Below are 17,631 nucleotides of genomic sequence, written 5' to 3' on the forward strand. Positions count from 1 at the left end.
CAAACAAACAAACAAAAACAGAAAAGGGGAAGTGCTGTGGGATGTCCTGTATGCTGTGAATATATGTTGCTATGATTGATTGATTGATTGATAAATAAAATGCTGATTGGCCAGTAGCCATGCAGGAAGGATAGTGTAGGTGGGACAAGGAGAGAGGAGAATGCTGGGTGGAAGAAGGCTGCGTCAGGAGTCAAGAGCCACCAACATGTAAGATACCGCTAAGCCACAAGCCACATGGCAAGGTATAGAATAATAGAAATGGGTTAATTTAAAATATAAAAATAGCTAGCTAGAAGTCTGCCATGGCCATACAGTTTATAAGTAATATAAGTCTCTGTGTGTTTGCTTGGGTCTGAGCAGCTGTGGGACTGGCAGGTGAGAGAGATTTGTCCTGATCATGGGCCAGGCAGGACCAGGAAAACTTCAGCTACACTATACCCATAAAGTCTCACCAACATAACCGCCCAACTGTGAGCTAAACAAGGACACTAACGAACATGCCCAACTGGATAAAGATCAGCAAACAAGGTCTCAACCCCATACAAAGAACTACAGGCAACGAGTAGAACTGGGAGCAAGAGGGATGTCTTTCCCCAGGCAAACAGCACACTAATTGTTTGTCCAGTGCCAAAGAGTCAGCCTTGAAAACATATATACAAGTAACATTATATAGACTCAATGGGCATATTTGGGAGTGTGTGTGTGTGTGTGTGTGTATGTATGAATGCATGTATATTCAAATACATACATACATGTGATATGAAGAAAGAGCCCATGACTTTGAAGAACAGCAGGTAAGGGTACATAGGAGGATTTGGAGGGAGGAAAAAGAGAAATGTTGTAATGAATGTACAATCTTCAAACAACAGCAGCAAGATACAAACGGAAAAGAAGTTCTAAATGACTTTGTATTCTTTAAAAGTTCTTAATGGTAATATTTCTTAGAGCACAGGAAATACCTTCTTAACCTAATAATCTAAAAATTGCCAGGCAGTGGGGCCTTTAATCCCAGTACTCAGGAGGTAGGAGCAGGCAAGGCCAGCCTGGTCTATAGAGTGAGTTCCAGGACAGCCAGGACTACAACTTTGTCTTGAAAAATAAAACAAAACAAAAAGAAAAAAAAAATGAGTTAGATATACTGGTAAGAAGCTAACATAAGAAATATTTTTCCTTTCTGTCAATTCATAAAATAGGTTTAAAATGATAATGGAATATCAAATATATGTTTCCTTAATGAATAATTTGATGAATTAAAATGTATTTTTCTGGGCATATTGTAGTATATGAGAATCCAGATGAAGAGACACTAGAGGCTGGCATTCACAGCACCGACTAAAAGCACTAGAGTTCTCTTCTGATATAATGCACAAATTCAACTCAGGTTATTTTACTATGAATATTAAGTCAAAGATCTATAAGAAACAAAAGCAGTTAGAAAAAGATTTGTCAAAATTATGCTTTGCTATGATTCACATATTTTTAACACTTATTTTTATTATTTTAAATTGTGTGTGTGTGTGTGTGTGTGTGTGTGTGTGTGTGTGTGTGTGTGTGAGTGTGTGGGCTTGTGCATGATTGCAAGTGCCCCCAGAGCTGGAGTTATAGGTGGCTGAGTCATGTACTCTCAACCACTGAGCCTGCTCTCCAGGCCAATTGACATCTTTTTATTCTTGATTTAGTCTGCACATCAAAAAACAAAGCCCTCTACCCTTACTCCACCAATTTTAGAACTACTAGGTAAAAAAATGGGTTCTTAAGCAATTACTTTTGAAAACATACAATCCTGCTCTAAGAGGGGAAAAAAATCCAGAGAACGTAAGTTTTCATCATCTGTCTTGCAAGACATCACAGCCAGAGCTCTAAAGCATCAGCATCCTTTCCCATACAGAAAAATTTAGAGGTTTACTTTTGGGATTTCAAGTACAGTGTCTCACCAGCAATTTTTCCATTTAGTTATTTCTAAAACATGGACTCAAGAGTAAGAAGCTTAATTTATATCTCAACTGCTTACAAGACTTCCTGGTACACACTGGAACTCAAAAAATGTGCTAAATTTTATAATCATGATAGTCAAATAATTGAAGAAGATGAACCTGTTGACTTTCTTATAAACTAAAGGCTCTATCAACGGATAAAGCTCTAAGCACATGTCCATGATAGTTAACAACCTGTAATTTCAAAAGCTTTCCTCTCTACTTCCACACATATTAATAAAGTTGACTAGCAATTTAAATGAAAATAACCAGTTGTAGATTAATGCAGTATAATCATATTTATACTGGAAAAACAAACACACACCTAGCAACAACAACAAAAGATATACTTTTGACTTGGTCTAGTAGTACATGCCTGTGATGTGAGTCACTCAGCAGACTGATGAGGCAGGAAAACTGCCAGTCAAGGTCTGGTTAGGCTATGAAGTTCAAGGTCAGCATGGACAATTTAGTGAGATCCTGTCTCAAACTAAGAGGCAAAAACAAGGTTGAGGATGTGGCTTAGCACATCTTTCATTTGCCCAGTCTTTACCAAGTTAATGACAGAAACACTGACTGTTGGGACAATGAGTTGTTTCGGGGAATAAAAGTGCTTGCTACCACGCCTAGCAATCTGAGTTCAGTCCCTAGTTTCTACATGGCAGGAGAAAACCAATCCCCACAAGCTGTCCTCTGACCACACATACACATGCATATGTGCACATACACACACTGGGTAAAGAAACATTCAAACACCTGTATCAGAGAGCACAAGGCCTCAAACAGGAGGGATAAAGGTTTAAAAAGAAAGAAACAACAGGAGTAATCAAAATAGCAAATTTTATTTTTATAAACTAGTGCTGGAGATAGTTCAGTGGCTAAGAGCACTGGCTACTCCTGCATAGGACCTGGGTGGTTCAGGTCCCAGCACACACTTGTAGCTTGCAACAGTCTGTAACTCAAGTTCCAGGGGATCTGACACCCTCTTTTTTTTCCCCCTTGCTTTTTTGAGTCAGGGTTTCTTCTGTGTAGCTCTAACTGTCCCGGAACTCACTCTGTAGACCAAGGTGGCCTCTACCTCCCGAGTGCTGGTATTAAAGGTGTGTATCATCACTACCTGGCTTGACAGCCTCTTCTAATCCCCACAGGCTCCTGTATGCATGTGGTGCAAACAAATGGTCGCGCACACACATACTAAGGCATGCACACACATATTAAACAAATCATTTTCTGGGCTGGAGAGATGCCTCAGAGGTTAAGAGCAATGGCTTCTCTTCTAGAACCTGGGTTCAATGTTCAGAACCCATATGGTAGGTCACAACTGTCTGTAACTCCAATCTGACATCTTCACAGAGACATACATGCAGGCAAAACACCAATGCACATAAAATAAATAAATCTTTAAAAAAACAAATAATTTTCTAAAAAAATTTAAAAATTTAACATTAGTATTATTTTAAAAAATAATAAAATAGGATTCCACATATACATTTTTCAAGGTGGTCACTTTCAAATCATTTGTTTTATTTAACAACTATTTAATTAATGCTCACTAAGCAAAAAGGACTCTTGCTCTTATAGACCTTGTAATCCGCTGAAGGATACAAAAATAAAACATCATGCAAATAGTGAAAAAAATTAAAAACTAATGTTATGAATAGTGCTGATTAAATTCAATAAAGGATAAAAACTCAAATTAGTAAAAGAGAATTGTGAAAGACAAGGTTACCCTGACTCTGGGCACATTAACTCAATGACGTAGATGTCAATCACCTGGACTGTTGTCCCTTGCTGTCATCTGCATGAGAAGTGCCATCTGCTTCCGTTCAGAGAGTGGGTACCCAAAAAGAATGCTAACTGGGGTGGACTTCTTACTTCCAGCTTCTTTTTTTGTTTTCTTCTTTTCTGGACCTTCTTTCTCTGTAATGATTAATAAATATGTAAGAATCAGAAACAAATACAAGTCCTCAAGACAACTGCTTTGGTAGATGCTAGGCATGCACGTGGACAATGCGTGTGTACTAGTTGTAGCCAGACAAAACTGCCAGACTTACGCAAGCAATATTTTTCTGAAAGCTCTAAAAAATATATTCTTGATTCTATTGTTAGAAAAACTTACTACTAGGAATATTTTAATTTTGACTATTTGTTCTATTGAAGTGTAGCATCTAACAATTCAAATAGTTCTTAATAGAGTTGTCCCTTGATATCTCTAAGTTTGTTTCTAGGACTATGGGTAATAAAACCTGCAATTACTCAAGTCTCTCAGGTAAAATAGTTCAGGATTTATACATAACCTGTGTGACTCCTCCCATATACTTTGAATTATGTCTAAATTACGTATAACACAAAATACGGAATAGTCTATTAATGCTATGAAATAGTTGTTATACTGCATTGTTTGGGGAATAATGACAAGAAAAAAATTCTGTAATTGTTTTTTTCTATTTTATCTGTGATCAGTTGAATCTGTGGACAAATAGCCAAGTGTATTACATCTTTGAAAGTTCTCTTTCACACAATATATAGTACTGCTGCTAAGCCTACATACCAGTGAGACTTACAATTATCACCCTAATTCTAGCAATGGCTTGTACAATCTTGCAAGAGGCTAAGCATTTAAGACAAGTCTCAACACACACAACAATTACTGTATAAAAGCCATCAAATCATTCCACTGCAGTGACTGGAAAGATGAATATGGAATGATACCAATCAAAGCTAAATATGAACAGACTAAAGATCGTGTGTGGCTAGAAGTTAACACACATCCTGCAAAGATCCAGAAATTTCCAAAGTCCTTCTCAAAAAGATCCAACCCACCCCACAGGTCAGTTTTGGCTGTTCAGAAAACCCTCCAGCAGTGCAGCAAGTATGCCCAGTTACATGGAATGGGTTCAGGCTGCACTGGATGGTACAGGTGCGAGACACAGATGTCTTTTTCTCTTAGGAATTCACCTGAATTAATTCAGATATCAGGTTCAAGTAAATAAATAAAGGTCTGGTTATTACCTATTAGATATCTATTTCTGGAGTTTAAAATTCAAGTTTAGAGATACCTGAAAAAAGGAGCTGCAAAAATAATTAATAAAATTTGAAATTAGCAAAAATCAAATAGTAGTAAAACTAGCAAGTTTCAAGAAATCAATTCAAATCTAATATTACCGATAGACACAAAGTTAATGATTGGTCCAGTGTGTTATCTCCAGTTAATTAGAAAAACTGGTATTGTAATGATCTAGAAAAATGAGGTCTTAACACTTTAAACTTTGTTGCTCACAAATGATTCAAATCAATCCGTGAGCTGCTAAGATGTCCATATGTTGAATGATTGATTTTTTCAAAAAAAAAAAAAAAACCAAATGTTTCAAGACTTATTAAAAAATACCAACCTTGTTACTATGTTTTCTAGCTTCCGTTTTCATCATCCCTGCACTATCTTCAGTAATGACCCCATAAAAATCCAATCTAGCACAACATCTAACCTATCACTAAAGTTATTATAAAGCCTTAGAGATGGTTTTCAGGAACACTTTCTTTCCCCTGAAATACAGACTCTTTGTCTTAACAGTTTTCTATAGATCTTTGTTTTCTAATGTTTAGGGAGTCACAGCTACTGTTGTTTTTAATGCCTTTTTATCTGATAATAATTTTTAAATACAGTGAATGCATTTTTCTCCTAGAATCAACATATTTAATGTGCAAACATTTAATAGAAAGTTGAAAAATGCTTCTAAGAAAGAAGTACAACCTGGCCACAAGAGTAGAACCCAACAGGATTTACCTTCTGTGGTTTCTGAGATAGGTTCTTGCTTTGTAGCTTGGGCTGACCTCAAACCTGTGATCGCCCACCTTAGCCTCTGGAGTGCTGGGATTACAGGTATAGACCATCACATCAGAATGCATTGTTTAATACTTGCAAAACTGTGTATCTTAATATAATTTAAAAAATAAGACACTCCATGCTGGACATGGTGGTGCATGCTTTTAATCCCAGCACTAGGTTGGCAGAGACATGTAGACCTGGCTGGCTCTGAGGCCAGCCAGGTCTACATAGTTCTAGATCAGCTAGAGCTACATAGTGAGACCTTGCCTCTCCTCCACCACACACATAAAAAGAAAGATGACTCTAAAGTGTATATACCAGGGTTATAGAAAAGAAATACTGTCAAATAATCAAATATACAATTACTTCAGACAAGTCGGATGTATTCCAAATATTTAAACAAAAATTTTACACTTGCATTCAATATTAAGTCTGTTTTTTTCTCTGAGTTACCATAATCATCTTCCTGAATTTACATTTTATATGAACTAGGAAAAGAAAATGAACTGAATAGTGGCTGGTATAAATAGCTAAATTTGAGACAATTACATATTTTTTAAAATTGCTAAGTATTAGTCTACTACATTTCGAAGTTTATATTTAAAATTTATTCTTTATTTTAATTTTTTAGTGTGGCTTTGGTTGTTATTTGTTTTTGGAGACAGGGCCATACCATATGGCTCCAATTAGCAAAGGACTCACTGTATAGCCTGGTAATCTCCAGCTTGTAATCCTGTTGACTTCTGTCTACTGAGGCTTTGGGTCTTAAAGTGTGCAGCATTGTCTATCTATTTTGTAAAATTTGAAATCATCACTAGAACTATGTGGGATCTATCCTGTGAATACCTCACTGATTGGTCACAGACTAGAACACGACGGTAACTGACAGCTCTCAGGGTTTTTTGTTGGTTTGTGGGGGTGAGGGTAGCTGGAGAGCGAATCCAGAATTTCACACGTGCTGTGTAAGAGCTCACGTACGGAGCTCCACTCCTCAGTCACTGAAACACACACTCATTTGTTCTAACTTGCCAAAACTTTAACACAGGAACAGCCAAGCATGACCACTTAGTGCTGTCTAACACAGAACTGAACCTGCACTGAGTCTATCTGTAGATTCTGAAGGAAATATCTAAGAAATTTACCTAATACTAATCAAAATAAAAACTGAGATGGTCTTTCCATCAAATCCATCTTTCTCTCCTTTCTTCTTTAACATTCAGAGCTTCAGAAACAGAGATGTTCCCCCTGTCACATTCTAGAAAATTAGTGCTTTTTTCCCTTTTCCTGTCAGAATAAACAGAACACTCAACATTGTCACTTTTTAAGTAAGTGTAGAGTGTTATCACAGGGAAGGGGCAAAATTTTTCTTAGGAAACTTGGTTCATAAACCTATTAGTGTCTCAAAAATTAAAGGATAAAATATTTCCCAATGAAGTAGTTTCCAAGTAAGACAATGGAGACAAGTGAACATAATTAACAACTGCATTTTCAGTGTGAATACTGCCTCCTGGCGGGAGGGAAGGGAGGTGTCACTGCCATTAAGCCCAGGTTCTAGAACTCCAGGAGAGGTTGAATGTCTGTGCCTTCCGTAGCAGCGGCAGGCAGAAGTCTACTTCAGTCTACCACAGTCTACTTGGTCATGTTTGGGTTGGTCTTAGTGCTCCGCAGTCCCTTCAGAAAGGCACGCTAATGCCACAGTAACACTGTCATCAGGAACTTAACACCTCAATGATTTCAGGATGAAATTAGTTCTTCACCACCTCCACACAGCCCCCAAATTTATAAGATAAATAAAATGTATATTAGAAATAGAAGGTTTATGTTCAATTTTGATTGCTAAGTATCATATGCTAAAAACTAAAAAGAAATACCCAGAGACTACAGAAGATTTTCATTTTAGTAACTTCAGAGATAGAGTGTCAGTCTAATTTTAAGAAGAAATAAAAGATCAATCAAAATAACTAGTCTTGCCAGGCATGATAAAGCACGTCTTATAACACCAGCACTCAGGAGGCAGAAGCAGGCAGATCTCTGTGAGTTTGAGGCCAGCCTGGTCTACAAAGAGTTCTAGGCTAGTCAGAGCTATACAGTAAGACCTTATCTCAAAAACAAACCACTAGTTTTATTCTTTATTTTAAAGATTTATTTATTTATTATGTACAGTGTTCTGCCTATATGTATACCTGCAGGCCAGAAGAGGGCACCAGATCTCATTACGGATGGTTGTGAGCCACCATGTGGTTGCCGGGACCCCTGGAAGAGCAGCCAGTGCTCTTAACCGCTGAGCCATCTCTCCAGCCCCCATATTCTTTATTTTAAAATGAGGGAGTTTCTCTATACTCTTTATTTAGAGTAATTATGAATCCCAAACAATTGGAGCTATAACTAACTAGAGAAGTTCTAACACAAGTTAATGATCGGGGCATTTGTCTAGGCGATCCCATATTTTAATACACTTATGGTTAAATTCTACCTGGGAAGAAAAAAAAAATCAATAAACACTACAGAATTCAGTGAATAATACTTTTAAGTACTTATTTTAAAGGAGAAATTGCATGACTAAACAACATGATAACGCTGTTTTTATCAAAGTACACTTGGGAAGGATTTACAACAAAGCAGACCAAGAGCCTGGATGCCCTCTCTTAGGGAGGAGTGTGAACTGAAAAATGTGGTGGATTCATATAGTTCATTTAATTTAGCAAAGGTTTCTATAAACTTGTTTGAAAATAAGTTACTTATAGCACACTACTCAAACATGACAGAACCCGCTGGCTGACAGGAACACCTGATAATCTAATTACCTGAGTATGTCCTGTAAGAAGATATAAGTCTCTCCCCCCAATTTTCACTTGTATGTCCTGGGTCTGAATCTACAGAACGAAAAGAGACAGGAGAAAAGAAAAAAGCATACGAAGGGAAATGCAGAATTCAACATAGTAACATTCTTAAAAGACCACCAGTTAATTAGGCAATGATGTATCACTGGCTTTACCTCAAAAATACTATTTTGGAAGAACAGAAGACATTTAAAACATAGGTTTGTCCAACATGTAACATTTCAGCTTCCTAAGTAGAGTACCTTCAAGTTTAGAAATATAACCAATAACACCATGGTATTGTTTGTTTAAGCATAGCTTTTGATGCTATTTCTTTAATTCTGCCAATATAAGAGACAGTGTTCTTATCACTGACTTTCTGTTTAGAATTTGTCTTTGAGTAAGTTGAATCAAACTTATTTTCTATGAAGGCCAAAATTACTCCTAAGACAGAAGACCATCTAGGACCTCAGTATCATCCTAGACCAGCCTGTCTCCAGACTGTACTCATTCCCAGGGATAGGAATTACTGCCGCATTTACTACTGAAGACAGAGATCATTCCAAAGCACCACCTTATACCCTAGGTCAAAAGTACAAATTTCTGCCTAACACATTATGACAGCTATTAAGAACTGTGAGGATACAACCAGAGCTGTTTTTACTTTGAAATAATAAGCCATTTAACTCACAACTGTTCTTAGAGTCACAGCCTCGGTTTACTGACACGTATGTACCTTTTCAGAATCATTATTACACATAGTATTAACAACTTTAGTTAAGTATAACTAATCAAGTGTTGGGAAAAAACAAATTAGAGAACAATTAACCACAAAATACAATATATGAAAATTTTCAACTTTTAAGTTTGATAATGAGAAGGTTCATTCAAGAAAAGGGATCATTAATAAAAATAACCTTTAACCAAATGGAAAGCAAGTTGACAAGCTGATTCAATGACAAGACTTTTGGTGAACATGCATATTTCAAAACTAAATACATTAAATTGAACATGTATAAAAATTATCAGTACACTAATCAATGATACAAGTTTTTCTTTCTTTGAGACAGGGTTTCTCTATGTAGCAGACTAACCTGGAACTCACAGAGATCTACTTATCTATGCTTCCCATGTGCTGTGATATTAAAGGCAGGTACCATCATGCCTAGTCAGAAGTTGAAGTTTCTAAGGAGGCCATTTCATTAATAAAAGGGCCAAGCCTCATGGGAAGAGAAACACACTAGTCCCCTTCTGACAAGAAGCTGAGACCATCCACCTCTAAGGGGGGAAATGCTTAAGGACAAAGTTCATGTATGAGCTAAAAGAGGCAGAAAAGAAAGACTAAAGAGAATTTAGTTCCATCTCACATGACTGAGTTGTATCAACTTTGGACTGACTATGTCTGGTGTTCTCATTACATTAAATGAGAAAATCCTTAGCCAGGATTGGCAAGAGGGCTCAGCAGTTAGGAATACAGGCTGCTCTCCCGGAGGACCTAGTTTCTTGTTTTTTCTTTTTCTTTTTTTGGTTTTTCGAGACAGGGTTTCTTTGTGCAGTTTTGGTACCTGTCCTGGATCCCGCTCTGTAGACCAGGCTGGCCTTGAACTCACAGAGATCTGTCTGCCTCTGCCTCCCAAGTGCTAGGATTAAAGGCGTGCGCCACCACCACTCGGCAAGGACTTAGTTTCAATTCCCATCACTTACAGGGTGGCTCACAACTGTCTTCAGTTCTGCAGGATCTGATGCCCTCTTCTAGCCTCAATAGGGATCAGACACACATGGTACACAGACAAAACACCCATACATATAAAATAAAGAAACAAATAAATCCTTAGCTACCACTGATTCATTTTGTCACATTTAATTACTATGTCACAAAGTGAATCACACTACATCACTTTTCAAGGTCATAATTCTCTGAAGTTAGTATATGTGGATGAAGACTTGCAACTTAAGAAAATGAAAAGCTTGGAATTTACACAGAAGCCACATCATCTTGTCAGGACTTAAAGAGGGCTGATCAGGTAAGGACAGTGAGCAATACACATTTTGTTAATATTTGCCTCTATTATGATATAACAAACTTATCAAGATTACAGAAAGAGTATGGGGAGTTTGAAACTAACTTTCCAATGCTCTACGCAGGAGATAAACTAGTTACTACAGTAAGTCTAAGGGTCTCCGAGATAACAGCCACTGCACAGAATGACTTCTCAGCAGTCCACAGGGAAGATCTCAGGAGAGTCCCTGCTACACAGCATGAGCGCCTGGGCTCAGGGCCACATCCACATACACAGCCAGGCAAGGAAACGACAGACAGCCTGCAATTGTAGCACCAGGGAGGCAGGAAAGGAGGATGTCTCAGACCGACCACCACTCCGGCCAAATCTGCAAGTTCCAGGTTCATTCAGAGACTCTGTCTCAAAAAGCAAGGTGAAGCCAGGTAGTGGTGGCCCACGCTTTTAATCCCAGCACTTGGGAGGCAGAGGCAGGCAGATCTCTGTGAGTTCAAGACCAGCTTGGTTTACAGAGTGAAATCCAGGACACACTCCAAAGCTACACAGAGAAACCCTGTCTCAAAACAACAACAACAAAAAAGCAAGGTGAAGACAAAAGCAATTTCTTGGCTAAAAGGCAAAGAATGCACTTGCTACCTCCTCCTCACTAGAGGCAAGAAGCACTCTTGGCTGGGGCTCTGCTCTCTACTGATTCTTAAAAGACTTTAAGGTTATCTCTTCAGAGGGGAGGACATGCTAGCAGTAAAGACCCACTAAAGAAACACTCCTTTTGTCAAGAGGATAGAACCTCTGGCCTTGGTGGAGACACACCATCCCAGCTGCACATGATCAATGGCCTGACTCAGGAGGTCAGGAGCACCACAAGGAAAGCAGGCTCACCTCAATACACCAAAGAGATAGGCCTTGATGTTCAGTTGAGTTAACTCAGAAAGATGCAGCTTTTCCTCTTCCCTGTCTCTTCTTTCAGGCGCTGGTCAGAATAAATGTGCCTTTTCTGATACCCTGGACTTCTTGCTATTTCTAGAAAGCCCTCCCTCACGTGTGTGGCTGTTGGCTCACCCTGGTGTTTGACCTCCATGTCTCTCCTCCACTCTCCCCCTCCCAATGTCTGCTGAGGTTACAGCTTGCCTGCCCTGCCAGAGTGGCCAGGTGGAGGAGACATTCTTTTAAACTTTAGTAAAATTGCCCTCAAGCTTAAAAAAAGTCAGGTGGAAAACAACTGAAGAAGACACCTAACAATGACCTATGGCCTCCACAAGCACCTGTATACATGTGCATGTCCGTGTACACACACAGACACACAGACACAGACACAGACAGACAGACAGACACACACACACACACACACACACACACACACAAACATACGTATGCATGAGTGCCCATGCCCTCTGTGGTAGTTTGAATCAAAATGGCCCCATCAGTTCACAGATTTGAATATATGGTCACCAGGGAATGGCACTATTTGAAAGGATTAGGAGGTGTGGCCTTGTCAGAGGAAGTGTGTCACTGGGGGTGGGCTTTGAGGTTATACAAAGCCCATTACAAGCCCAGAGTTTCTCCCTTCCTGCTGCCTGAGGATCCAGATGTGGAACTTTTAGCTACTTCTCCAGCTCCATGTTTGCCTGTGCGTTTCCATGCTTAGACAAAACTTCTAAAACTGTAAGCAAGCTCCAATTAAATGTTTTCTTTAAGAGTTGCTGTGGTCATGGTGTCTCTTCACAGCAATAGAACACTAAGATATCCACCCTGCATCCATGGCACATATGTGGAGATCAAAGGGTAATTCCTGTAGAGTCAGTTCTTGCCTTCCACCATGTTGGTCCCAGGGCTTGGTAGTTAGCACCCTTATGTACATCTGGTGGCCCCTGACATGTTAAGAGTTTTGAGAAATAAAAACTATGAATTAAGCCATTAGCCTCATTTGGGAGGTGCTACATATTTCTAACTCATTTGTGAATCAAAAATGCCTAAAATTCTTTGCTGTGCCCAAAGGGCAACAAAAAAAAGCAACATCTTTTTCTCGTATACACAAAATTTTAATGCTTGTCTTACTGAACAATTTTCATTAGTGAAATGAACCCCAAAACTAAGTTCTGAAGGCACTAAGAGATTTGTAATAAATATTCAGAGTAAGGAATATAGAATTTTTTTAATCTATTAGAAACCACAGTATGATAATAAACATATACTTTTGCCCCCATGATAAATCTGAAATACTTAGAATTTCTCTATGAACCAAAATGTCAAGAGGAGTGGCGTACAGAAAAGCAGAAAGAAATCAGTTACGAATATGGTGAGTTTATCAGAAAATAAATTATTCTACCTGTGTCTGAATCTCGCTCTTCATTTCTTGATGGGCTAATAGTAAAAGGCAGTTTACGTTTCATGGATGATTTCTCTTTCATTTCCTTGCCCATATCGCTTCGGTCAGTTTTTGAAGTTTTGCTGTAAGACGCAATCTTGTCTTTACTCTATTTAAAAAAAGAAATCAAAGAGAAATAAATTATGTCAATATTAGCTGACCAATAGGGAATTTTAAATTAAATCCTCTTTATTCCTTGGGCTGGACTGATGGCTCAGAAATCAAGAGCACTTGTTGCTCTTGCAGAGCACCTGGGTTCAGTTCCCAGCGCACATGGCAGCTCACATGTCTCTATCTCCAGTTTCCAGGGACCCAATGTCCTCTTCTGACCTCCTCAGGCACGGCACATGGTAGTGCATGCACATACATACACACCCCACCTACACATTTTTTTAAATCCCCTATTAAGGAATTTTTAAAATATAAAGATACATTATAATCCATGAATTATTTAATGACTTAATACATAGCTTCAACAATTAAATCTCCCTTGTGCTGGTTAGTTTTATGTCAACTTAACAAAACCTAGAGTCATCTAAAAGGAGAGAACCTCAACTGAGAAAATGCCTCCCTAAGAGCCAGCTATAAGGCATTTTCTTAATTAGTGACTGATGATAAAATCCCTGAGCTGCTGGTCTTGGGTTCTATAAGAAAGCGGCTGAACGAGCCATGATGAGCAAGCCAGTGAGCAGCACCCCTCCATGACCTCTACATCAGCTCCTGCCTTCAGGTTCCTGTCCTCAGTGTTTTTGATAACGAACTGTTATATAGAACTGTGAGTGAATCATGCCCCCTTCCCTCCCAAGTTGCTTTTGTTTCACGACATTAATAGTAACCCTAACTAAGACATCCCTCAACCCTCTACATTTTTGAGATAAGATCTCACTATATAGCCCAGGCTGGCCTCAAACTCAGTTATCCCCCTACTTCAGCTTCCCAAGAACTAAGACTACAGGTTTGAGGCACCACACCTGGCTTAATTCTAATATTTCCCCAAGATATTTCATAATAACAGAAAATTTAAATAACACTAAATATCTTGACTATAACAAAGTTATATATCTAAATATAATCTAGATGTATTACAATGAATAAACATGTAAAGAAGAGAGAAGGAGAAGAGGAAGAGAGAAAAGAAAATGATAATCATTGGAACTGAGCTTAAATGTAAGTCAAGAGAATAATAAAGTCACAAAGGACTATTATTTCTAATTAACATCAATAAAAACTTTAAGGCCTAGAATAATGTATAATTTTCCTAGAAAATATGCATCACTTAAAGACTGAGATGAAACCGAGTGTAGTGCTGTATGCCTTTAATCCTAGTATTTGGCAGGTGGATTTGAGTTCCAGGTCAGCCTGGTCCACATGGAGTATTCCAAGAGAGCCAGTGCTACATAGAGACCTGTCTCAAAAAAAGAAACCAACAACAGAAAAAGGGGTAATGAAAAGGAAAGAAAGCCTGACTATATCTTGACCACACAAGACAGTAAATCTATGGTCAAAGATTTGTTTACAAAAGCATATATGGGGTGACAAGATTCTTCAGCAGTAAATGTGCTTATGACTGAGGCTGGTGACCTGAGTGTGACCCTTGGACACACATGCTAGAAGGAAAGAACTGACTCCACACATTGCCCTCTGACCTCCACACCTATATGCTGTGACAACAAATAGTAACAGCAACAAAGAAAAAAAAGCACCCTCCCATGATTTTACAAGAATTTTAACAAGGAAATTCAAGGAACAGGTATTGCCTGTTCTATACAACTAATACAACAACATAAAAATAAAATTAAGATCTATCCAACCCATTTTACAGGTCTAAAATAAATAAATTTGATATTTAAAAAGCCCAAGACAGAAAACAGTAGATTGAGGAAATATAAAAATCCTAAAATTGTCAAATCAAATTCAATGTCATTAGAAAATAACATTCTGGGGCTGGAAAGACAGCTCCGCAGCCACAAACATGTATTCCTGCTCTTCCAGAGGACCCAAGTTTCATTTCTAAAACTGTTACATGTGACAGCTTGTAACTGCCTGTAATTCCAGCTCCAGGCTAGCTGATACCCTCTTCTGGCCTCCAAGGGCACCCACACACGAGGCATACATTTACCTAAGTAAAAATTTTCAATCTTTTTTAAAATTAACAAAACCAGATTTACACAGACAGTGCAAAGACAGCCCCTTATTAGAGAAAATCTAGGGGCTGGCAAGATGGTCTAGTGGTTAGAGCATTATGCGTGGAGAGGAGCTGAGCTGGGTTCCCAGCACCACACTGGTTGGCTCCTAACTGCCACTCCTGGACTCCAAGGGCACCTGCATTCACATGTGCATATGCCCACACATTAGATATCCAGGTGATATGTTCTGAGTAATTACTAAAAACACTAAATTGGGAGTCTTTTATCCAGGTTCCAAAGAGTGGAAAAGTCTTTAGCTATCTGGTACCTTTCTTCCATATGGTCTCTCTACCATATTGCTGTCACTGTCAGAATTTTCACTCTGAACTGGTTTTGTGAACCCAGATTTGGGCATTTTATAGCTGTTCAGCTAGCTGCTTCTTCTATCAGTCTTCTCATCCTGGATCTGGAAAGAACAGAAATACAAGTGTTATTTATATATGCACAAAATGCAATCTACTTAGTGTTTATGTGCCACAGTTAATACAATTTCATTTTCTCAGTTTCTGTAATTTTTTCCAGAAAATATCCTACATTTTCACTTATCATCTGAGTGTCTATTAAAGTTCTCTTGTTTAAGTCTATGTGGCCTGTCAATGGAAGGACAGCTTTCTAGATACCCACAAGCAGCAGCAGTGGAGGACAGTGGCAAATGTTTCTCATTCCAATACGGACCCAGAGGTGGGAGCCTCAAACAGACTTCTCCTCAGACTCAGACCACAACAAGTGTCATCAGAAATTTACACCCAATTCCCTATACTAACCTCTACCTGCATAAAAGTTGTGGATTAGTTTCTTTCTTTCCTTCACTTGTAACTTTAGCAAGCTATCTGCTCAGATACTTGTGCTGGGCTCTAACATCACTTTTTTTTTTTTTTTTTTTTTTTTTTTTTTTTTGTTTTTTTTTTTTGGTTTTTCGAAACAGGGTTTCTCTGCGTAGCTTTGCGCCTTTCCTGGAACTCACTTGGTAGCCAAGGCTGGCCTCGAACTCACAGAGATCCGCCTGCCTCTGCCTCCCGAGTGCTGGGATTAAAGGCGAGCGCCACCACCGCCCGGCTCTAACATCACTTTATACACAGTTTTCTTTCGACCTCTCTCCTAGTCTGTGACCAACAAGGACCTTTTCAGAAGCTTAGGCTTATGACAAACTTGAAGTTGAGATGTAGCAAAAATTCTAAAGAAGTTTCACATAGAAAAGAGGAAGCTATGAGTCTAAACGTGTTTTTGTTCTCTGATGATCTCATAGCCACATGCAGCTATTTAAATGAATAAAAAGCAGACAAAAATTACAGTAGCTATTATATTATTCAGTAAAGGCATACATTTGTAGTCTTATGGAAAAGCTCCACTGCACAGCAGTGCACTAGACTAAGGTCCCTGGCGAAGACAGGTATTACACAACCTTGAGAAACACCATGACTGACAAGCTTACTTTCAACTCCTTCATGCACTACATCTCCAGAATATCACAAGTCTTAAGTAACCTGACATTTTGGTGCTTAGGTAAACTACTAAACTTCAAACACTTTGGTAGTACAAATAAAGTCTGCTATACATTTCAAACTGTTCTGTTGGTGCCTGAAAATTCATTTGATTTTGAAAAGGGGGAAAAGGTTAAAAATACCTGAAATGAACTGAACTAAGAAAACCATAGTACATGGATCTGTGTAGAACCCAACTAAAATATAGTTAGTTCCTGACCCAATGTAAATTACAATCATTAGAGTAACGATCATACAAACCATAAAAACAGAAATTAGAAGCATACTCGATAATTAAAAGAGTATTTAAACAAGAAATACTGTCAATAGGGTTGGTTAGATGGCTTAGCAGGTAAGCATAATAACCTGAATTCAAAAGACTGAAACTCGTAAGGTGGAGAGAATTACTTCCATAAGCTGCCCTCTGGCCTCTACATGCGTGCTGTGGTATACATACACACACACACACACACACACACACACACACACACACACACACACACACCTCTACATGCATGCTGTGGTATACACAACACACACACACACACACATTAGTTTTTAAAATGTCAATAACAAGTGGCTGGGGATGTAGGTTGTAGTTACAGCCAACTCAACCACATCAAACCAAAACAAAAAACACCCTCAAAAATCGTCAAAGTTCAAATCTTTCCTTTTATAGAAGAGGAAATAAACTTTCCACAGAGGCTTTGGCATTACACATAAGAAGCACGGTGTACCTTGGGGCCATTCAAAGGCTCGGAGTATTACCATATGAACAGAAGCATTTAAAACTAAGTACTTTCCTCAAAGCTGGCCATGAGTAATGTTTAAGGAGTTAGAGTTACAAGTCCCAGAAAAGCAGAAATATTTCAATTCAAATCAAAACGAAGCTGCTTCATAACAGACATCAACCTCGTGAGACTATGAAATCAAAACATTATCTCTTTTGTGGATGAAATCAAG

The 17,631-nt window shown here is 38.5% G+C and overlaps 1 protein-coding gene across 4 annotated transcripts in view; it reads right to left on the reverse strand.

Annotated features, from left to right (window-relative positions):
* The window catches only part of Ankrd12 (ankyrin repeat domain 12), a 112,321-nt gene that overhangs the window by 68,855 nt on the left and 25,835 nt on the right, over window positions 1-17,631 (reverse strand). For 2 of the 4 annotated variants that reach the window (XM_028873974.2, XM_028873975.2), the window contains exons 2-5: window positions 15,456-15,593; window positions 12,963-13,110; window positions 8,604-8,672; window positions 3,747-3,893 (exon numbers count right to left, since the gene is read on the reverse strand). In XM_028873974.2, coding sequence (XP_028729807.1) covers window positions 3,747-3,893; window positions 8,604-8,672; window positions 12,963-13,110; window positions 15,456-15,542 — 451 coding nt within the window. In that variant the 5' untranslated portion in view covers window positions 15,543-15,593. Of the gene's footprint in view, window positions 1-3,746; window positions 3,894-4,985; window positions 5,046-8,603; window positions 8,673-12,962; window positions 13,111-15,455; window positions 15,594-17,631 lie in introns of those variants that run through there. The other 2 variants (XM_037210177.1, XM_028873976.2) reach the window with 2 other exon arrangements.

The sequence above is a fragment of the Peromyscus leucopus genome, chromosome 13 (assembly GCF_004664715.2).
Source record: "Peromyscus leucopus breed LL Stock chromosome 13, UCI_PerLeu_2.1, whole genome shotgun sequence".
Classification (NCBI taxonomy): domain Eukaryota; kingdom Metazoa; phylum Chordata; class Mammalia; order Rodentia; family Cricetidae; genus Peromyscus; species Peromyscus leucopus.